The 16,095-nt window shown below is 50.6% G+C and overlaps 2 protein-coding genes across 2 annotated transcripts; one reads left to right on the top strand and one right to left on the bottom strand.

The window, feature by feature from the left end:
• The first annotated feature begins 2,765 nt into the window (after positions 1-2,765).
• On the top strand, positions 2,766-3,701 carry LOC116501307 (olfactory receptor 14C36-like). Its single transcript, XM_032206825.1, has one exon. The coding sequence runs from the start codon at positions 2,766-2,768 to the stop codon at positions 3,699-3,701; it is 936 nt and encodes a 311-aa protein (XP_032062716.1).
• A 3,104-nt stretch (positions 3,702-6,805) lies between these two features.
• LOC116501306 (olfactory receptor 14C36-like) lies at positions 6,806-7,771 on the bottom strand. The gene has a single exon (XM_032206824.1). The coding sequence runs from the start codon at positions 7,769-7,771 to the stop codon at positions 6,806-6,808; it is 966 nt and encodes a 321-aa protein (XP_032062715.1).
• Between the last annotated feature and the right edge of the window lie 8,324 nt (positions 7,772-16,095).

The raw sequence follows: 16,095 nt of genomic DNA, 5'->3' as shown, positions 1-16,095 counted from the left end.
GGCAACAATGTTGTTGAGTCCCTCAGCCTTCTCCATGTCTGTCATTATCAGTTCACCCTTCTCATCCATCACAAGGCGTACACTCTCCTTGGCCTTTCTTTTATGAGCAGTGAATCTGTAGAATCCCTTCCTATTATTCCTTGCATCCCTTGAGAAGATCAGTTCCATCTGTGCCTTAACTTTCCTTATCCCATCCCTGCACACCCAAAACTGAAACATGTGAGAGGGCCTGGGAAAAGGAACCCTGGCTCCATAGAAGCCACTTGGGAAACAAAACTTGTAGGTAGGAAGTATGATTTTGTGGAGGTGGAAAGCTGATGGGCACATTGTGCAGGATGCTCCTAAAGACCCATATGTCCTTTTCCCTCCTGACTACAATGCGACTTCCTTCTCAGGAATGGGGTAGCCAACAGAGATGAGACAGATACACTGAGATGTTAAATGTCATCAGAAAGCTGATCCCAATAAAATATGGCACAGTCTGGAGCAGCTTGGACAAGAGACTGTAGATGCTAGATGCTACACTAACACTGATTTAAAACAGTCATGTATTGCCGTCACCTTATTTGAACCAGTAATTTTAATCCTTAAAACTAAATGCTCCTAAATACTAAATGGTACTCCACCTCTCTGAGAGGAATCCACTACTCAAAGTATGCACTGAAGCAAAACACAGCCCATAGCCCCTTTCCCTTACCTTTCCCTTACCTTTACACTCCTGCTTACCCCAATCCCTACCCTAAACACTAACATTAAGATGCACTATTTAGCCCTAGAGGAGTTATTGGCAGGCCTAAAAAAAAGCCTAAACCATAGGGCTTGCCCATACCCTTGAGACAGACCTGATAGCCACAGAAGAACACCAAAGATTCCCATTAAACCCGTGTTTATCCTCTAACCTAGAATGGTGAGCTCTTGTCCCTAAAGAACTCTAGAGAGGTCAGCCCTACTTCAGGATGTCCTGCCCCAGCAGGAGCAATGTGACTGTGAAGTCACTTCTCTCTTTGCACTTCATAGGACAGCAGCAAGAACATGTCACAGAAAAGGACTGTGAGGTCACTTGTGTCTGGAGGTGGCAGGTCAGCCTTGACTTCTCCCTGGGATCTGCACTTTTGGGCTGACATCTGGCAGTGGCCCTGCTAGGCTAGCAGAAGGCACCTGCTTGGCATGCTGACTGGGGGATCCCCTCTGCCTCCAGAGCCAGGAGGACCCAGGCAGAAAGAGGTCAAAGGTTGGACTCAATGATCTAGAGGTCTCTTCCAACCTAGAAATTCTGTGTGTCTGTGTGTGTGTCTGTGTGTGAAGGCCCCAAGATTGGTTGTTCTTTCCCTTCTGCTTGAGTCCATGACTGGGCAGCAGCAGGCACAAGTCTTGGCTGTGTGTACCCAAGAAGCTGCAAGGCCAGCAGCAAGCCCCTGGCTTGGAAGCTGCTGCTGAGGTGACTTGTGTCTGCTTGGCTGAGAGGCCACAAGGAGCCTGCTGGGTTGGGATGCCTACTTCAGGAGGGGTTTCCACCACAGGGATGCCATACGAGCAGTGGTGCCTTCTCACAAGGAACCAGGCCAGCTTCCTACAGAGCTGCCTTATGAGATATTTGGGTCCATGGCTATGGCTATTGTCTCAGCCACTAAAGCTTTTGAGGAGACAGCTAATCATTAAAGCACCAGAGCCTAATTGACTCCTCATGGGCTCATCAGCAAAGCCCCCAGAGAGGTGATTATAATGCCTTGGGCTGGGCCTGTGCTGCTGAGCTGGGCCGGGCTCCTGGGACATGAAAAAAAAAACACATTTCAAAAAGTCCCATGAAGCTGATAGACATCTGTGGCCAGGAGCAGCTCCTCTGCACAGTGCAGCAGGGCTGGGGGCTCTGACTGCAGCTGGCATGCAGAGAGGAGAGAAGGAGAGAGGGCTTGGAGACAGTTTTGAGTGGGAGGATGCTGAGAGCTGCCTGCAGGAGAAACCTGCACAGCCCTTGACAAGGTAAGTGTCTGGCTGCAGGGCCATGCAGCTGCAGGTCCTGGAAGGGTCTCGTGCTGGGTCTTGTTTCTGGGAGTGGGCAATACAGTAGGCTTTGAGAGTCCTGCTGGGCTGCTCTGCGAGGTGAGGAAGTCTGGCAGAAACCCCTTGGAGTATCATAATCTAGCTACTCCTGGTCATATAAAACAGGGATGGCCAAACTCCTAAAGAAACTGCATGGGATGCAGATTGGATATTGGGATACCCCAGCTTGTGAATATCCAGCTCTGTCTGAGGGTTGTCCTCCTGGGCTGCAGGCTGTTCTCCTGCAAGATGCAGCTCTCTCGAGGCATCTCTGTGTTATCCAGGTGCCCCAAGGAGGAAGCAGTTCTGTGTTAAGGTCATGTCCGTGCTGCTGGATGGCTGTCTGTGTGCAGCTGGAGTGAGTCCTCTACACCCCTGGTTAGGAGAGAAGAGCTGAGATCCTGCTCATGCACCTGCAGACAAAGTGAATATTCTGTCCATCTGCACTTCTACTGCAGCTTCTGTGCTCCCAGCTGTCTCAGCTTTCTTCTCAGAGAAATCCCTGACCATGTTCATCATGCTAACCATTACAGGGATAACTACTAGATAACAAAAGAAAATTCTACCTTGCTCAAGCAAGAAAGCTGCAGGAAGGTTCTCCTGCAAAGAGAGAGGTTCAGGCTAGGGCATGCTTTAAGGCTTGCAATGGATTTCCTGAGAGAAGTTTGTTATGACGTTTCTCTGCCATCTCGTCTTCAGCACACAACTGTGTCCAGAGTCAGCAAATGCCCAATGTCAGCTCTGTGAGTGAGTTCCTGCTGCTGGCATTTACAGACACACGTGAGCTGCAGCTCCTGCACTTTGCGCTCTTCCTGGGCATCTACCTGGCTGCCCTCCTGGGCAACGGCCTCATCCTCAGTGCCGTAGCCTGCCACCACCGCCTCCACACCCCCATGTACTTCTTCCTCCTCAACCTCGCCCTCCTGGACCTGAGCTGCATCTCCACTACTCTGCCCAAAGCCATGGCCAATGCCCTCTGGGACACCAGGACCATCTCCTATCAAGGATGTGTTGCACAGGTCTTCTTTTTTGTCTATTTTATTGGAGCAGAGTATTCCCTTCTCACTGTCATGGCCTATGACCGCTACGTTGCCATCTGCAAGCCCCTGCATTACGGGAGCCTCCTGAGCAGCAGAGCTTGTGCCCAGATGGCAGCAGCTGCCTGGGGCAGTGGCTTTCTCAATGCTGTCCTGCACACGGCCACTACATTTTCCCTGCCCCTCTGCCACGGCAATGCTGTGGACCAGTTCTTCTGTGAAATCCCCCAAATCCTCAAGCTCTCCTGCTCAAATGCCTACCTCAGAGAAGTCTGGGTTCTTGTGCTTAATGTTTCTTTAGTCTTTGGTTGTTTTGTCTTCATAGTGCTGTCCTATGTGCAGATCTTCAGGGCAGTGCTGAGGATGCCCTCTGAGCAGGGCCGGCACAAAGCCTTTTCTATGTGTCTCCCTCACCTGGCCGTAGTCTCTCTGTTTGTCAGCACTGCTGTGTTTGCCAACCTGAAGCCCCCCTCCATTTCCTCGCCATCCCTGGACCTGGTGGTCACACTTCTCTACTCAGTGGTGCCTGCAGCTCTGAACCCCCTCATCTACAGCATGAGGAACCAGGAGCTCAAGGATACAGTGAGGAAAATGTTTCCATACATGCTTCTTAAGCATCCATGATGTGTTCAGAAGATCTATTCTTAATAATATGCAAATATTTTGATTCATATTATATCATATCGTTTTGATCGTTACTAGTGTTATCGTAAGTTTGTCATTAATAGTAATCCTAACAGAAATCAAAGGGTATTTGGGAAAATGATACAACATTTCTTAAATTATATTTCTTTGTTAGTATTTGAACTATATTTCATTTTGTTTTTAATAATCTCATTCTTAGCATTCTGAATGTTACATCTGATGTAAGGTTTGACCACATCATCTAATGTACATACAGAACCAGGCTTCCTTGGTAGAGAAAGACAATAAAGATGTCACTGGATTTTCATTGGTCTTAGTATCCTTCTCTTCCCATCTTCTGTCAAGCTGGGGGAGCAGCCCCAGCATCCAGGAGGGGCTCAGGTCCAGGAGCCCAGCTGCCACAGTTAGGAGCAGTGTATTTGGATTAGACCTTGTGGATCTAGGTGGCAGTCCTGTCGTCTCTATAGCAGCGTGTCGTGGTTCCGCTCAAGTGGGCAGCCAAGCTCCACCACAGCCGCTCTCTCACTCCCCCTCCTCAAAGAAGAATGGGGAGAAAATATGTGAAAAGGGCTCAAAGGTTGAGATAAGGACGAGAAAATCACTCAGTAATTATTGTAACGGGCAAAACAGACTCAGCATAAGAAGATAGTAAGATTTATTGCGCATTACTAACAAGCTAGAGAAGTGAGAAACAAAGGAAAGAAACCAAAAGGACCTTCCACCCCCCAACCACCCTCTTCCACCTCCTCCCCCCAAGCGGCGCAGGGGAACGGGGGAATGGGGGTTATGGTCAGTCTACAGCACTTCTTCTCTGCTGCTCCTTCTCGGTCACTCTCGTCCCCTGTGCTGTGGGGTCCCACCCACGGGATGCAGTCCTTGATGAACTGATCCAGCGTGGGCTTCCCACAGGCAGCAGCTCTTCCAGAACTGCTCCAGATATGGGTCTGTACCACGGGGTCCATCCCTCAGGAGAAAACTGCTCCAACCTGGCTCCCCTATGGGCAGCAGCTCCTGCCAGGTCACCTGCTCCTGCGTGGGCTCCTCTCCACGGGCTACAGGTCCGGCCCGGAATCTGCTCCGGCAGGGGTCTTCCACAGGCAGCAGCCTCCGTCGGTGCAGGGCCACCTGCTCCACCGTGGTCTCCTCCACGGGCTGCAGCATGGAACCCTGCTCCACCGTGGTACTCCATGGGCTGCAGGGGGACATCCTGCTTCACCATGGTCCTCACCACAGTCTGCAGGCGACTTCTGCTCCGGTGCCTGGAGCACCTCTCCCCCTCCTTCTACACTGACCTTGGTGCCTGCAAGGCCGTTCCTCACTCCTCTCACTCTCCCAGCTGCTGTGTGGCGCAGCGTTTTTTTCCCTGTCTTAAATATGCTCTCACAGAGGCGCAAAACAACATCGCTTATTGGCTCAGCTCTGGAAACCAGTGGGGCCCTTCCCAAACATGGGGCACCTTCTAGATCCTTCTCACAGAAACCACACTTATGGTCCCCTGCTACCAAAACCTTGCCACATAAACCCACTACAGAGAGCCTTCATGGTGTAGTTGAGGAGGAAGATTTCAAAGAGCATCTAATAAAAATCTTTTTTCATTTTAAAGGCTGAATTTTGTTGTGTTTCAGTTTAGAGCATCATTCTCCGATAGGTATTGGTCTACGGTTTCTCCTTTGGAGCCCTGCATAGGTAGGAAAAGGTGTTTTTACCTATTTAAAAACTAAGAACAAGAAAACACACTGGAATTTCCAAGAAAACACAGTTCAAATTCCTAATTTGGTTGCCTCCAGTAATGTTTACGTTCCCTAAAGGATGGCTACGTACACAATGTATTTTAAAATTATTAGTAGGAAATTTAAAATAATAGTGTTAATATTAATCCATATCATATTAATTCAACGATAAATGATGAGAGTCTTACTAAGGAAAACGTTAGACAGACTGCTGAGAGATGGGTGAGCTTGAACTCACTGAAACTCCAAGCAGCAACTGGGTTGGTGAGAGAGGTCTGAATGGTCAAAGAGTAAGGGGAGGGCAAACCAGGGGAAAGATGGGAAGTCCAGGTCCAGAGAGGCAGCTGGAAAGGGGCATTCAGCAGGGTCTGTGTAATCAAGATGGGTTTTGTGCCTGAAAGATGAGGGAGGGAGCACACCATGATAGAAAAGCAATGCCAATGCAAGTACAGGTGAACACCAGTATTTCTTCTCCTGCGATGAATATACATCCTGAAAAATCACATTTCTTCATGATAGAAATTACACTTCACGTGAGACATTTTACGGAAGGGATGGAATCTTTTGAGCTGATGTGCTGTTGTTTTATTAATTAAGTACTAAATAAATTACTGGGTAATTACTGTGTGTCCTGGCACTGCAGAGCTCCCATCAACCCATGCATCCTTTGGCTTAGCTTTACCGTGAAGATCCACTCACTGCCCACCAACACAAGGCACACAGTGTCCCAGGAGAACCCTTAGGATATTCTGGTGGCTCGCAATACCTCCTTGATGCCACCAGTCCTGTCACGTTTCACACCCAGGAAGCTGCTTCTTGATGGGCCAGGGTCTCCAGGGGCGATGGGCATCCACCAGTGACGACTCAGTCCAGCCCTGACTCCCTCACCCAGCACCCCATGCCCTCATGCCCCTGTGTCCAGGTGGCACCCAAGTACAAGACCGAGGCCTTGAGCCTGGTATTCCCTGATTGTCTTCTTCACTCCAGATTGGGAAGAAGAGCACTGAGCAACTTCATTTTATGAACAAGATGCCACAACAGAGGCCAGGTGTCATTTAGGGATAAACACCTTCAGAGAAAGCCTCTGGGTCACACATGATGTGGTGAAAACTAACACAAGACGTAACATTCAGAATGCTAAGAATTGCATTATTAAAAACAAAATAAAAATATTTAAAATATTAACAGAGAAAAATAATTAAAAAAATATTATATCATCTTCCAAAATACCCTTTTATTTCTGTTAGGATTATTATCAATGATAACGTTATGATAGCACTAGTAAAGATAAAAATGAAATAACATAATATGAATCAAAATTCCACATTATTAGAAATACATCTTCTGAACACATCATGGATGCTTAAGAAGCATGTATTGAAACAGTTTCCTCACTGCATCCTTCACCTCTTGGTTCCTCATGTTGTAGATTAGAGGGTTCAGTGCTGGAGGTGACACGGAGTACAGAAGTGCGACCACCAGATCCAAGGATGGCGAGGTAATGGAGGGGGGTTTCAGGTAGGCAAACATGGCAGTACTGACAAACAGGGAGACGATGGTCAGGTGAGGGAGGCACGTGGAAAAGGCTTTGTGTCGGCCCTGCTCAGAGGGCATCCTCAGCACAGCCCTGAAGATTTGCACATAGGACAGCACAATGAAAACAAAAGAACCAAAGGCTCTTTGGTTCTTTTGTTTTAAATAAATAAATAAATAAATGCTAAACACAAGTGCCCCAACTTCCCTGAGGTAGGCATCTGAGCAGGAGAGCTTGAGGATCTGGGGGATTTCACAGAAGAACTGGTCCACAGCATTGCCGTGGCAGAGAGGCAATGAAAATGTAGTGGCCGTGTGCAGGACAGCATTGAGAAAGCCACTGCCCCAGGCAGCTGCTGCCATCTGGGCACAAGCTCTGCTGCCCACGAGGCTCCCGTAGTGCAGGGGCTTGCAGATGGCAACATAGCGGTCATACGCCATGACAGTGAGAAGGTAATATTCTGCTCCAGCCAAGAAGACAAAAAAGAAGACCTGTGCAGCACATCCTTGATAGGAGATGGCCCTGGTGTCCCAGAAGGCATTGGCCATGGCTTTGGGCAGAGTGGTGGAGATGCAGCCCACATCGAGAAGGGCAAGGTTGAGGAGGAAGAAGTACATGGGGGTGTGGAGGCAGTGGTCACAGGCTATGGCTGTGAGGATGAGGCCATTGCCCAGGAGGGCAGCCAGGTAGATGCCCAGGAAGAGTGCGAAGTGCAGGAGCTGCAGCTCGTGCATGTCTGCGAATGCCAGCAGGAGGAACTCTCTCACAGAGTTGCTGTTGGGCATTTGCTTGTTTTGTTTATGTTCTGCTAAAGAAACAGAAATAGATTGATAATATATCAGGATTATCTGAGAAAAAAAAACGTTTCCATTTTTCAATTAAACCTCTCAAAGCATTTGCCGAACTGCATGTAGACAGTTGGCAGTTCCTTTTCCTTCATTGGTTTCAGTTCTTCTCTGCTGGCGTGTCCTTGAGCTGCAAGGCAATTGCACTAAGGAGGTTCTCCTGAGAAGAACCTGGACACTGCTGAGAGCAGAGGAATCCAGGCTCAAAGTGCACATCTCCAGACCCCTCACCCTGGCCCCATACCCCCCTTTCCCCAAGCACATTGAATGCCAGCGTGCTGCTGCCAGGGTAGGCAAGGCCAGGGAGGGACAGACGGACACTCAGCAGACCCTCCTGTGCTGCAGCTCTGCCTGCAGAGGAGGCAGCTCCTGCTGGGGACAGCGGGGGCTTGAGGGCAGAGGCTGTGCTGGTGGGAGAGGAGAGCAGGGGGTGTCCCAGGGAAGGCGCCTGCCCTGCAGGGGATGGCAGGGAGGTGCCTGAGCCCTCCCTTGCACAGCATTTCTGGCAGCAGCTCCCTCTCACCGCCTGCCCTGCTCATATCTCTACTGCCTTCCTATGTCCCTGCTGGAAGCAGGATCTCTTTCCCCACGTATCTTCCATGTCCTTGCTCACAGACCCCATCCCACAAGCTGTGCGCTTCCTGAGTACAGGACATCACAGGGGCTGCAGCTCGTGAAGACCTGATAAGCCCTGAGGGAGACAAAAAATGTTATTGTTTCAGTCCTTAGGCTGAGGCGCCTGAAGGGATTTGATCACGTTAATTGCTGCCATATTGATCTCTCCCTGCAATACTCTTGGAGTCTAAGTCTCCTGCACAATCCAGACCATTCTTTATCATGAAACCTGCCTCTCCTCCACACCAAGAATCTGAAAGCACAGAATCCAAGCAAGTCTTCCATATCAGATAAACCATGCCTCGGTCTTCCTATTAAAATGCCCCCTCAAAAATACCATTCTCTAAAACATCTTCTATGCCACATTACAGGTAGAATAAGACCCACCCTGGCAGATGCTATCAGCCATCGGATGTGCCAGCTGTAGAAGACCCCTCTGGCAACCCCACCTGCAGTGCCCTGCTGCCAGAGCCTCACAGTGTCAAAAGCCTGCAGATGTGTCCTGCCACACGCTGCCCTCTGTTGTTGCGCTCCTCAGTGCCTCCAAGCCCTCTCTCCTTCTCTCCTCTCTGTGTGCCAGCTGCAGTCAGAGCCCCCAGCCCTGCTGCGCTGTGCAGAGGAGCTGCTCCTGGGCACAGCTGTCTCTCTGCAGCAGGGCCCTCTTGCCACAAGCTCTCTCTGTCCCACGAGCCCGGCCCAGCTCAGCAGCACAGCACCAGCCCAAGGCACTGCAATCACCCCTCTGGGGGCTTTGATGATGAGCCCACGAACCTCAGGCACTCAGAGACAATTGAAGACATCTCTCCAGAAGTCCAAGTCAGAGGCAAGTTTCCTGCAGTGTCCCCCTGAGGGCCAGCACTGACACAGCCTCCCTTGGAACGCGTTAGAGCAGAACCCTGGCGGCAGTGAGGACAAGGAGACAAAGGCAATGTGAAGGTGACACTGATGTGTAGGAAAACTGGATGTGTGTCACCAAGCACAAGGGCCAGGCCTTGACCCCAAGTGTTTCGGAAGGGAGATCCTTTCCTTGACAGGTTGCTCAGGGCTCTTTGTGGGGCAGTGGGAGATGGGGATGTGCATTGCCAAGTGCAGGAGAATGGTATGACCCCTGCCTGGTTCATGGGTGTGGGTGAGGAGGCTGTGAAGCCCTGGTTCCTCAATGATAAGCTGTCTTCTCCTCATAGGCCTCAGTGGCAGAGAAAACAGCCATAGGCATGGACACAAAGACCTGGTCCTGTTGGGACTTCCAGCTTTGTCACAGCCCTATTTCCTGTCTATACATGGCTTTCTAGGGACTCCGAGACCTCCACATCTTTCCTTTTTGGCTGCAGACCCTTATCTCTGTGGTGTCACAGCAGATCTGAGCTGAGCGTGATACCTCAGATCTTGGTGGCCATGCTCCTCATAAGGCAGCTCTGTAGGAAGCTGGCCTGGTTCCTTGTGAGCAGGCACCACTGCTCTCTGGCATCCCTCGTGGTGCCCAGGGCCTCCTCCTCCTGGGCACTGCTCACTCAACAGGGTCCCAGTCTGCCCTGATGTGTGGGGTTCCTCTTCCTCTGGTACAGGACTGGGCTCTTCTCTATGTTAAAGTTAAGGGTTTTCTGAAGTCAAAATCCTGCAGATTCTCAAGGTTCACCCACATTGATGCTCCATTCTATCAGCTGTTAATGTCAGCAGGCAGACAGTTCAACCTTCGTGTAATTGTGCTATATCTGGCTAGACAGCAGCAGCAGCAAGAGTTGCAGGGATATTTGGATAATTCAGGAGTAACCATCTGAATGGAATTGCAACACAGTCACAGAAGGTAGGAGATGGAAGGCTGTCAGGTTCCACATTTGCTGTGCTTTCTTCTCATGCATACTGTCAGTTTTTCTGAAGCTGTGTCCTGAATGTTATGGGGCTGTGCAGGTCAAAAGTGGACGGGCCAAAGCCCAGCTGGAGCTCAATCCATCTATTACTGTCAAAGACAAATAAAAAAATAAAATAAAATAAGATAAATATTATATAAATAGTATAAATGAAGGAGGATTAGGGAGAATCATAATCCTTTATTGGATTTTGGGGGGAAAACCCAGTGACAAGGGATGAGGTAAAGGCTGAGACACTTAATGCCTTCTTTGCCTCTGTTATTAGCAGCAAGACCAGTTGTTCCCCTGGACATTTCTTCCTCCTCATGGCCAGTGCCAACCTTCCTGGAACACTTTGTGGCATTTTTTTCTCTCCTGCTCTTTTCTACTACCAAAGGAAGCTCCATCAGGGTGGAAACCACTCCTGAAGCAGGCATCCCAACCCAGCAGGCTCCTTGTGGCCTCTCAGCCAACCAGACACAAGTCACCTCAGCAGCAGCTTCCAAGCCAAGGGCCTGCTGCTGGCCTTGAAGCTTCTTGGCTAGACACAGCCAAGCCTTGTGCCTGCTGCTGCCCACTCATGGACTCAAGCAGAAGGGACAGGACAACCCATCTTGGGGCCTTCTTTCTGCCTGGGTCCCTCTGGGTCTGGAGGCAGAGGGGATCCCCCAGTCAGCATGCCAAGCAGGTGCCTTGTGCTGGCCTAGCAGGGCCACTGCCAGATGTCAGCCCAAAAGTGCAGCTCCCAGGGAGAAGTCAAGGCTGACCTGCCACCTCCAGACACAAGTGACCTCACAGTCCCTTTGTGTGACACGTTCCTGCTGCTGCCCTATCAAGTGCAGAGACAGAAGTGACCTCACAGTCCCTGCCACAGTCACATTCCTCCTGCTGGGACAGGAGATCCTGAGGTGGAGCTGAACTTTCTCTAGCCCCCTTGGTATCTCTTTTTACTTTCTGGGTTAGAGATTAAGCGAAGTTTTAGTGGGAGTGTTTGGTGTTCTGTTTGTGCTGTCACGTCTGTAATTGAGGTATGGACAAGCTCTGTGGTTTACGGGTGTTTTACCTCTGCAAAGGAGTTTAGGGTTAAATAGAGCATTTTAATGTTAGTGTCAAGGGAAGGGATTACGGTTATCAAGAAAGAAAATTGATTCCTTTCAGAGTGTTGTAGTAGCATTTAGGTTTAAGCATTAAAATGACTGGCTCGAGTAAGGTAAGGTCCATATGTGACTGTTTTAAGTCAGTGTTACTGCACTACTGGCATTGCATGAATGCTCTTACCTCTATGAAATAAATAATTTCTGCTGGCCGTGCTCCTATTTCCACCCCAAAATCTCATGTCTCTTGTTCAGGCTGCTCCTGACCTCCCCATATCTTCCTGGGATCAGCTTTCTGATGGCATTTACCATCTCAGTGTATCTGTCTCACCTCTGTTGGCTCCTCCATTCCTGAGAAGGAAGCAGCGTTGTACTCAGGACGGAAAAGGGCACAAAGATCTTTAGGCGCATCCTGCACAATGTGCCCATCAGCTCTGCACCTCCACAAAATCATGCTTCCGACCTACATGTTTTGTTTCCCAAATGGCTTCTGTGGATCCAGGGTTACTTTTCTCAAGTCCTCAAGCATGTTTCTCTTTCGGATGTGGAGGGATGGGAAAAGGAAAGCAATGCATGAATGGAACTGAGCTTGGCAAGGGATGCAAAGATTAACAGGAATAGATTCTATAGATACATTGATCAGATATGAAAGGCCAAGGAGACTGTACCCCATCTGATGGATGAGAAGGGTGTACTGGTAATGACAGACATGGAGAAGGCTGAGGTACTCAGCAGCATCTTTGCCTCAGTCTTCCCTGCCAGTCAGGCTTCCCAAGTCTTTTATTTCTCTGAACCCAGAGATGGAAGCTGAGTGGCCAAGTCCCACCCGCTGTAAGTGAAGAGCAGGTTTGAGTCCACCTGAAGGAACTAAACACGTGCAAGTCTATGGCGCTTGATGACATGCAACCCAGGGTCCTGAGGGAACTGGCTGATGTAGTTGTCAAGCCTTTCTCCATCATATTTGAAGAGTTCTGGCAGTCAGGTGAACTCCCTGCTGGCTGGAAAAAGGGAAATATCACTCCCATTTATAAAAAGGGTAGAAATGAGAACCCATGGGACTACTGAATGGTCAGCCTCACCCCTGTGCCTGGCAAGATCATGGAGAAGATCCTCCTGGAATCGATGTCAAGGCACATGCAAGACAAAGAGGTGATCTCACACAGCCAGAATGGCTTCACGAAAGAGGAAATCATGCCTGAACAGTGTGATGGCTTTCTACATTGGAGTGATCACATCAGACAACAACAGAAGACCGACCTCTGTCATCTACTTGGACTTCTGTAAGACCGTTGACACTGTCCCACATGACATCCTTGTCTCTAAATTGGAGAGATACGCATTTGATGGGTGCACCATTCAGTGGATAAGGAGTTAGCTTGACGGTCACACCCTGAGCATGGTGCTCAATGGCTCTATGTCCAAGTGGAGGCTGGTGACAAGTGTTGTACCTCAGGGGTCTGTCCTGGGACTGGTGCTGTTTAATATCTTTATTTATGACAGACTGTGAGATCGACAGTGAGACAGTGAGACAGTACATTCTGCGCTTGTATAACAGAAGGCCAACTGCATGCTTCTGGCCTTTACAGTCCCTATCTGTGCCACATTACTCCTGCAGGTCTGTCACCTCCAGAGACAGAAGTCACCTCACAGCCTCCTTCACATCTACATGCCTCCTGCATGCCCAACAGATCCTGAGGCACACCTGATCCCATCACATCATTCCTGTCTAGCTCCTCCTTGTGGCCTGTGATCTGATCACATACTTGTCACCTCACATGCCTCTTCCACTGCTGTGGGACTGCTGCAGGACCTCACAGTCCCTGCCCTACCCCAAGCATATAAACCATATAAGGTAGGGGTAGGAGTGGGGTTGAGGCTGAGATGTGCTGTGTGCATGGTGGAGGGCTTTGGGAGTTAGGTGTTCAGGTTAATGTTTAGGAATTAGAGGTCACATGCCAGGGTTAAAGGAATGGCAAGGGCTTCAAGGAATTGTTTGGTGTTGTGTCTAAGGATCCTGCACAGGGTTTAGAATAAGGGCAAGCTTTGAGGACTTCAGTTTAGGCCTGGTTTGGGGCCTAAGGCTTTTGATTTTTTTTTTTTTCTTCATATTGGTCTCTTATTATATTCAGAAGATATTGTTTCTGATATAAATAATATATTTCTTATCCTCCTACTTGTTAATCATTTTGTTGTTACTCATTTACAGGAAACATGGCAGTTTCCTGTATAAATACACCCAATAAGGAAGTCATAAGAAGTTCATTGCGCTCAGGTCCTCTCTCTTCCCATCTCCTCTGCAGCTGGTCTCAGCACCGCCACCATTCAGGAGGGGCTCAGGGCCAAGAGCCCAGCTGACACATGCAGGAGCAGCCCCGGTGGCCCTCGGGGCTGCCCCTCACTGCCCGCTGGGCTCTGCCTCTCTGCTGCCTTCGGGTCGGGGCTGCTGCTTCCCTGGAGCCATGACCATGGCCAGCAGCAGGATGTGGCTGCTCTCTTTTGGCTTCCACATTGTGCTTCCTTTTTTCTGGGTAAGCCCTGATATCTCATGTACCTTGGTGACAGTCCTGTTGTCTCTACAGTGGCATCCCTGTGGCTGCAGGCAGCAGCAGGCACTGTGCAGCCCTGGGTCACAGCTGCCTCCCTGCTAGCACCACAGTAACAAAAGCGGCTGCTGAAGGCAAACCCAGGAGCCTAGAAACCAAGGGGCTGTTCCCTGCTCTGGGGGTTCTTCATGGAGTGAAGGACACAGGCTGAAAGTTCCAGGGTGGTCCCTGAGGAACCAAGGGCAGGACCAAGAGCTTCCATTATGGCAGAACTTGCCTAAGGAGATGACAACTGATCTTAAATTTATCTGCATGGGACTGCACCCCCTGCAGTGGGGCAGATGGCAGATTGCAGCCTGGAGAGGAATCTGGAGCTTCCAGGAGATGGCAGGGGATCTGCAGGGACAATGTGCTCAGTGGGTAGTGATTAGAACCTCATAAAATGTGTGATCACCCAAAGAAGGGTCTGGTAAAGGAAAAGGGGAATCTGAGGAGTCCATGGGCTAAAGGAGGGCTCTGCAATGCCACAAGAGGTGGTGAAGAGCCAGCAGGCAAAGGCCCATAAGACTACAGAGTAACTGAGGATAAGCATTTTGAAGTGCCATGGGCAAGATCTGGTGCAGCACTCGCCTGTCATTTGTGCCCTTAGAGACACCCCATGGCTCTGCCCAGCACTGCCCTGTGCTGCTGAGCCATCAGGGCAGATGGAAAAGGCTCAGCAGCAGAGATCCCCATGGATGTAGGTCTGCTGCCCACCCTGAGCAACACGGGCAGGGGGGGAGACCCGCGGGGGTCCCAGGGCACCACAGCCCCTGGCTCTCACAGCAGCACCACCAGCTTGGGGCCCTGCAGGGAGCACGGAGAAGGAAGCAGCAATGGCCAGCCAGGCTAGCACAGACACACTGCCCTGGGCAAGGCTCTCTGGGAGCAGGGATGGCCCTGGAGAAGAGCAGGGCAGCATTGCTGGGCCTGCACTGATGGGGAAAGGGCAAAGGGAAAGCTCTTTGTGCAGGCCCCTGCTCGGGGCAGGCTGCTCTGTGGCTGGGCCAGGCCTCTTGTGCTGGCCTGAGGAGCGGGGCTGGCCCTGCGGGGCATAGGCACTGTGTGCTGGGGATCTGCCAGGCAAGAGAGCAGGGCTCCTGCAGCTTCACGGACCTCCATCTCCTGGCACCATGGACACCTCCTTGCTTCATGCATCCAGCAGATAAACACCTATCGGCCACCTGCTTTCTCTTCTTCTAGAGGAACTGGGGACAGAATAGCAAAACCAAGTAAAACTCAGAAATTGTGAGCCACAGAAGGCCCTGATGCTGTGCAAGAACTGCTCAAAAACAGCAACCACAACTGTGGGTGACCATCACTGGTCACACAACCAAAACACAGTACCACAAGGGGCTGCTTTGCATAGAGTAACTCTGTCCCAGCCACAGCCAGTACAGGGCCCCTGACGGACAAGAAGGCTCCCTCTAAGCTCTGGAAGGAGCCAGGAAGGTGGTAATAAGCACCAGGACAATTGAGGAAGCCCAAAGGCCCTTCTGAAGGGTCACTGAGTGCCACCTGAGAGGCAGTGCTGGGCAGTGGGGAGGGCCAGGAGAAAGACTTGTGAGAAGGCTGTGAGAAACAGGGACACCCATGGCTTTAGCAGATCCTTAAAGTCCTGCCTGAGTCCCCAAATGGAAAGCAGGGTATGTCTGTGGGTGGAGAAGTAGCCAAATCTTGGGACTGGGACAGGGCTAAAGGGTCCTGCGTTAATCTGGTCTGATGGAGAAGTGTCCACCTTGCATGTGTGCCTCAGCCTGGGAGCAGGGGCCTGCCCACGGTGCAGGATGGCTGGGCTGTGCTCAGCCATGCCTCAGGAGATGACCTTGCTCTCTTCCTCCCCACCACTCCCCACACGGGGCAGGCCCTCAGGAAACACCCCTGAGCCTGGAGATGCACCAACCTGCTGCGGTGAGGTGCCACTACTGCAGGGGCAGAGGGGAGGGTTGGAGAGGCACATTGGGCCTGCGGGCAAGAGTGGTGTGGACTGGGGAACGTGAGTGCCTGGGAAAAGTTACCCTGGAGCCATAGGAGCCATTCTGGAAAGAAAACTTGTAGGCAGGAACCACACTTTTGTGGCAGTGCAGAGCTGCTGGGCACATTGTGCAGGGTGTTCTGATGGACTA

Source organism: Aythya fuligula, chromosome W (assembly GCF_009819795.1).
Source record: "Aythya fuligula isolate bAytFul2 chromosome W, bAytFul2.pri, whole genome shotgun sequence".
Taxonomy (NCBI): domain Eukaryota; kingdom Metazoa; phylum Chordata; class Aves; order Anseriformes; family Anatidae; genus Aythya; species Aythya fuligula.
Note: the sequence above shows the minus strand (reverse complement) of the source record. Positions and strands in the feature narration are given on the sequence as shown.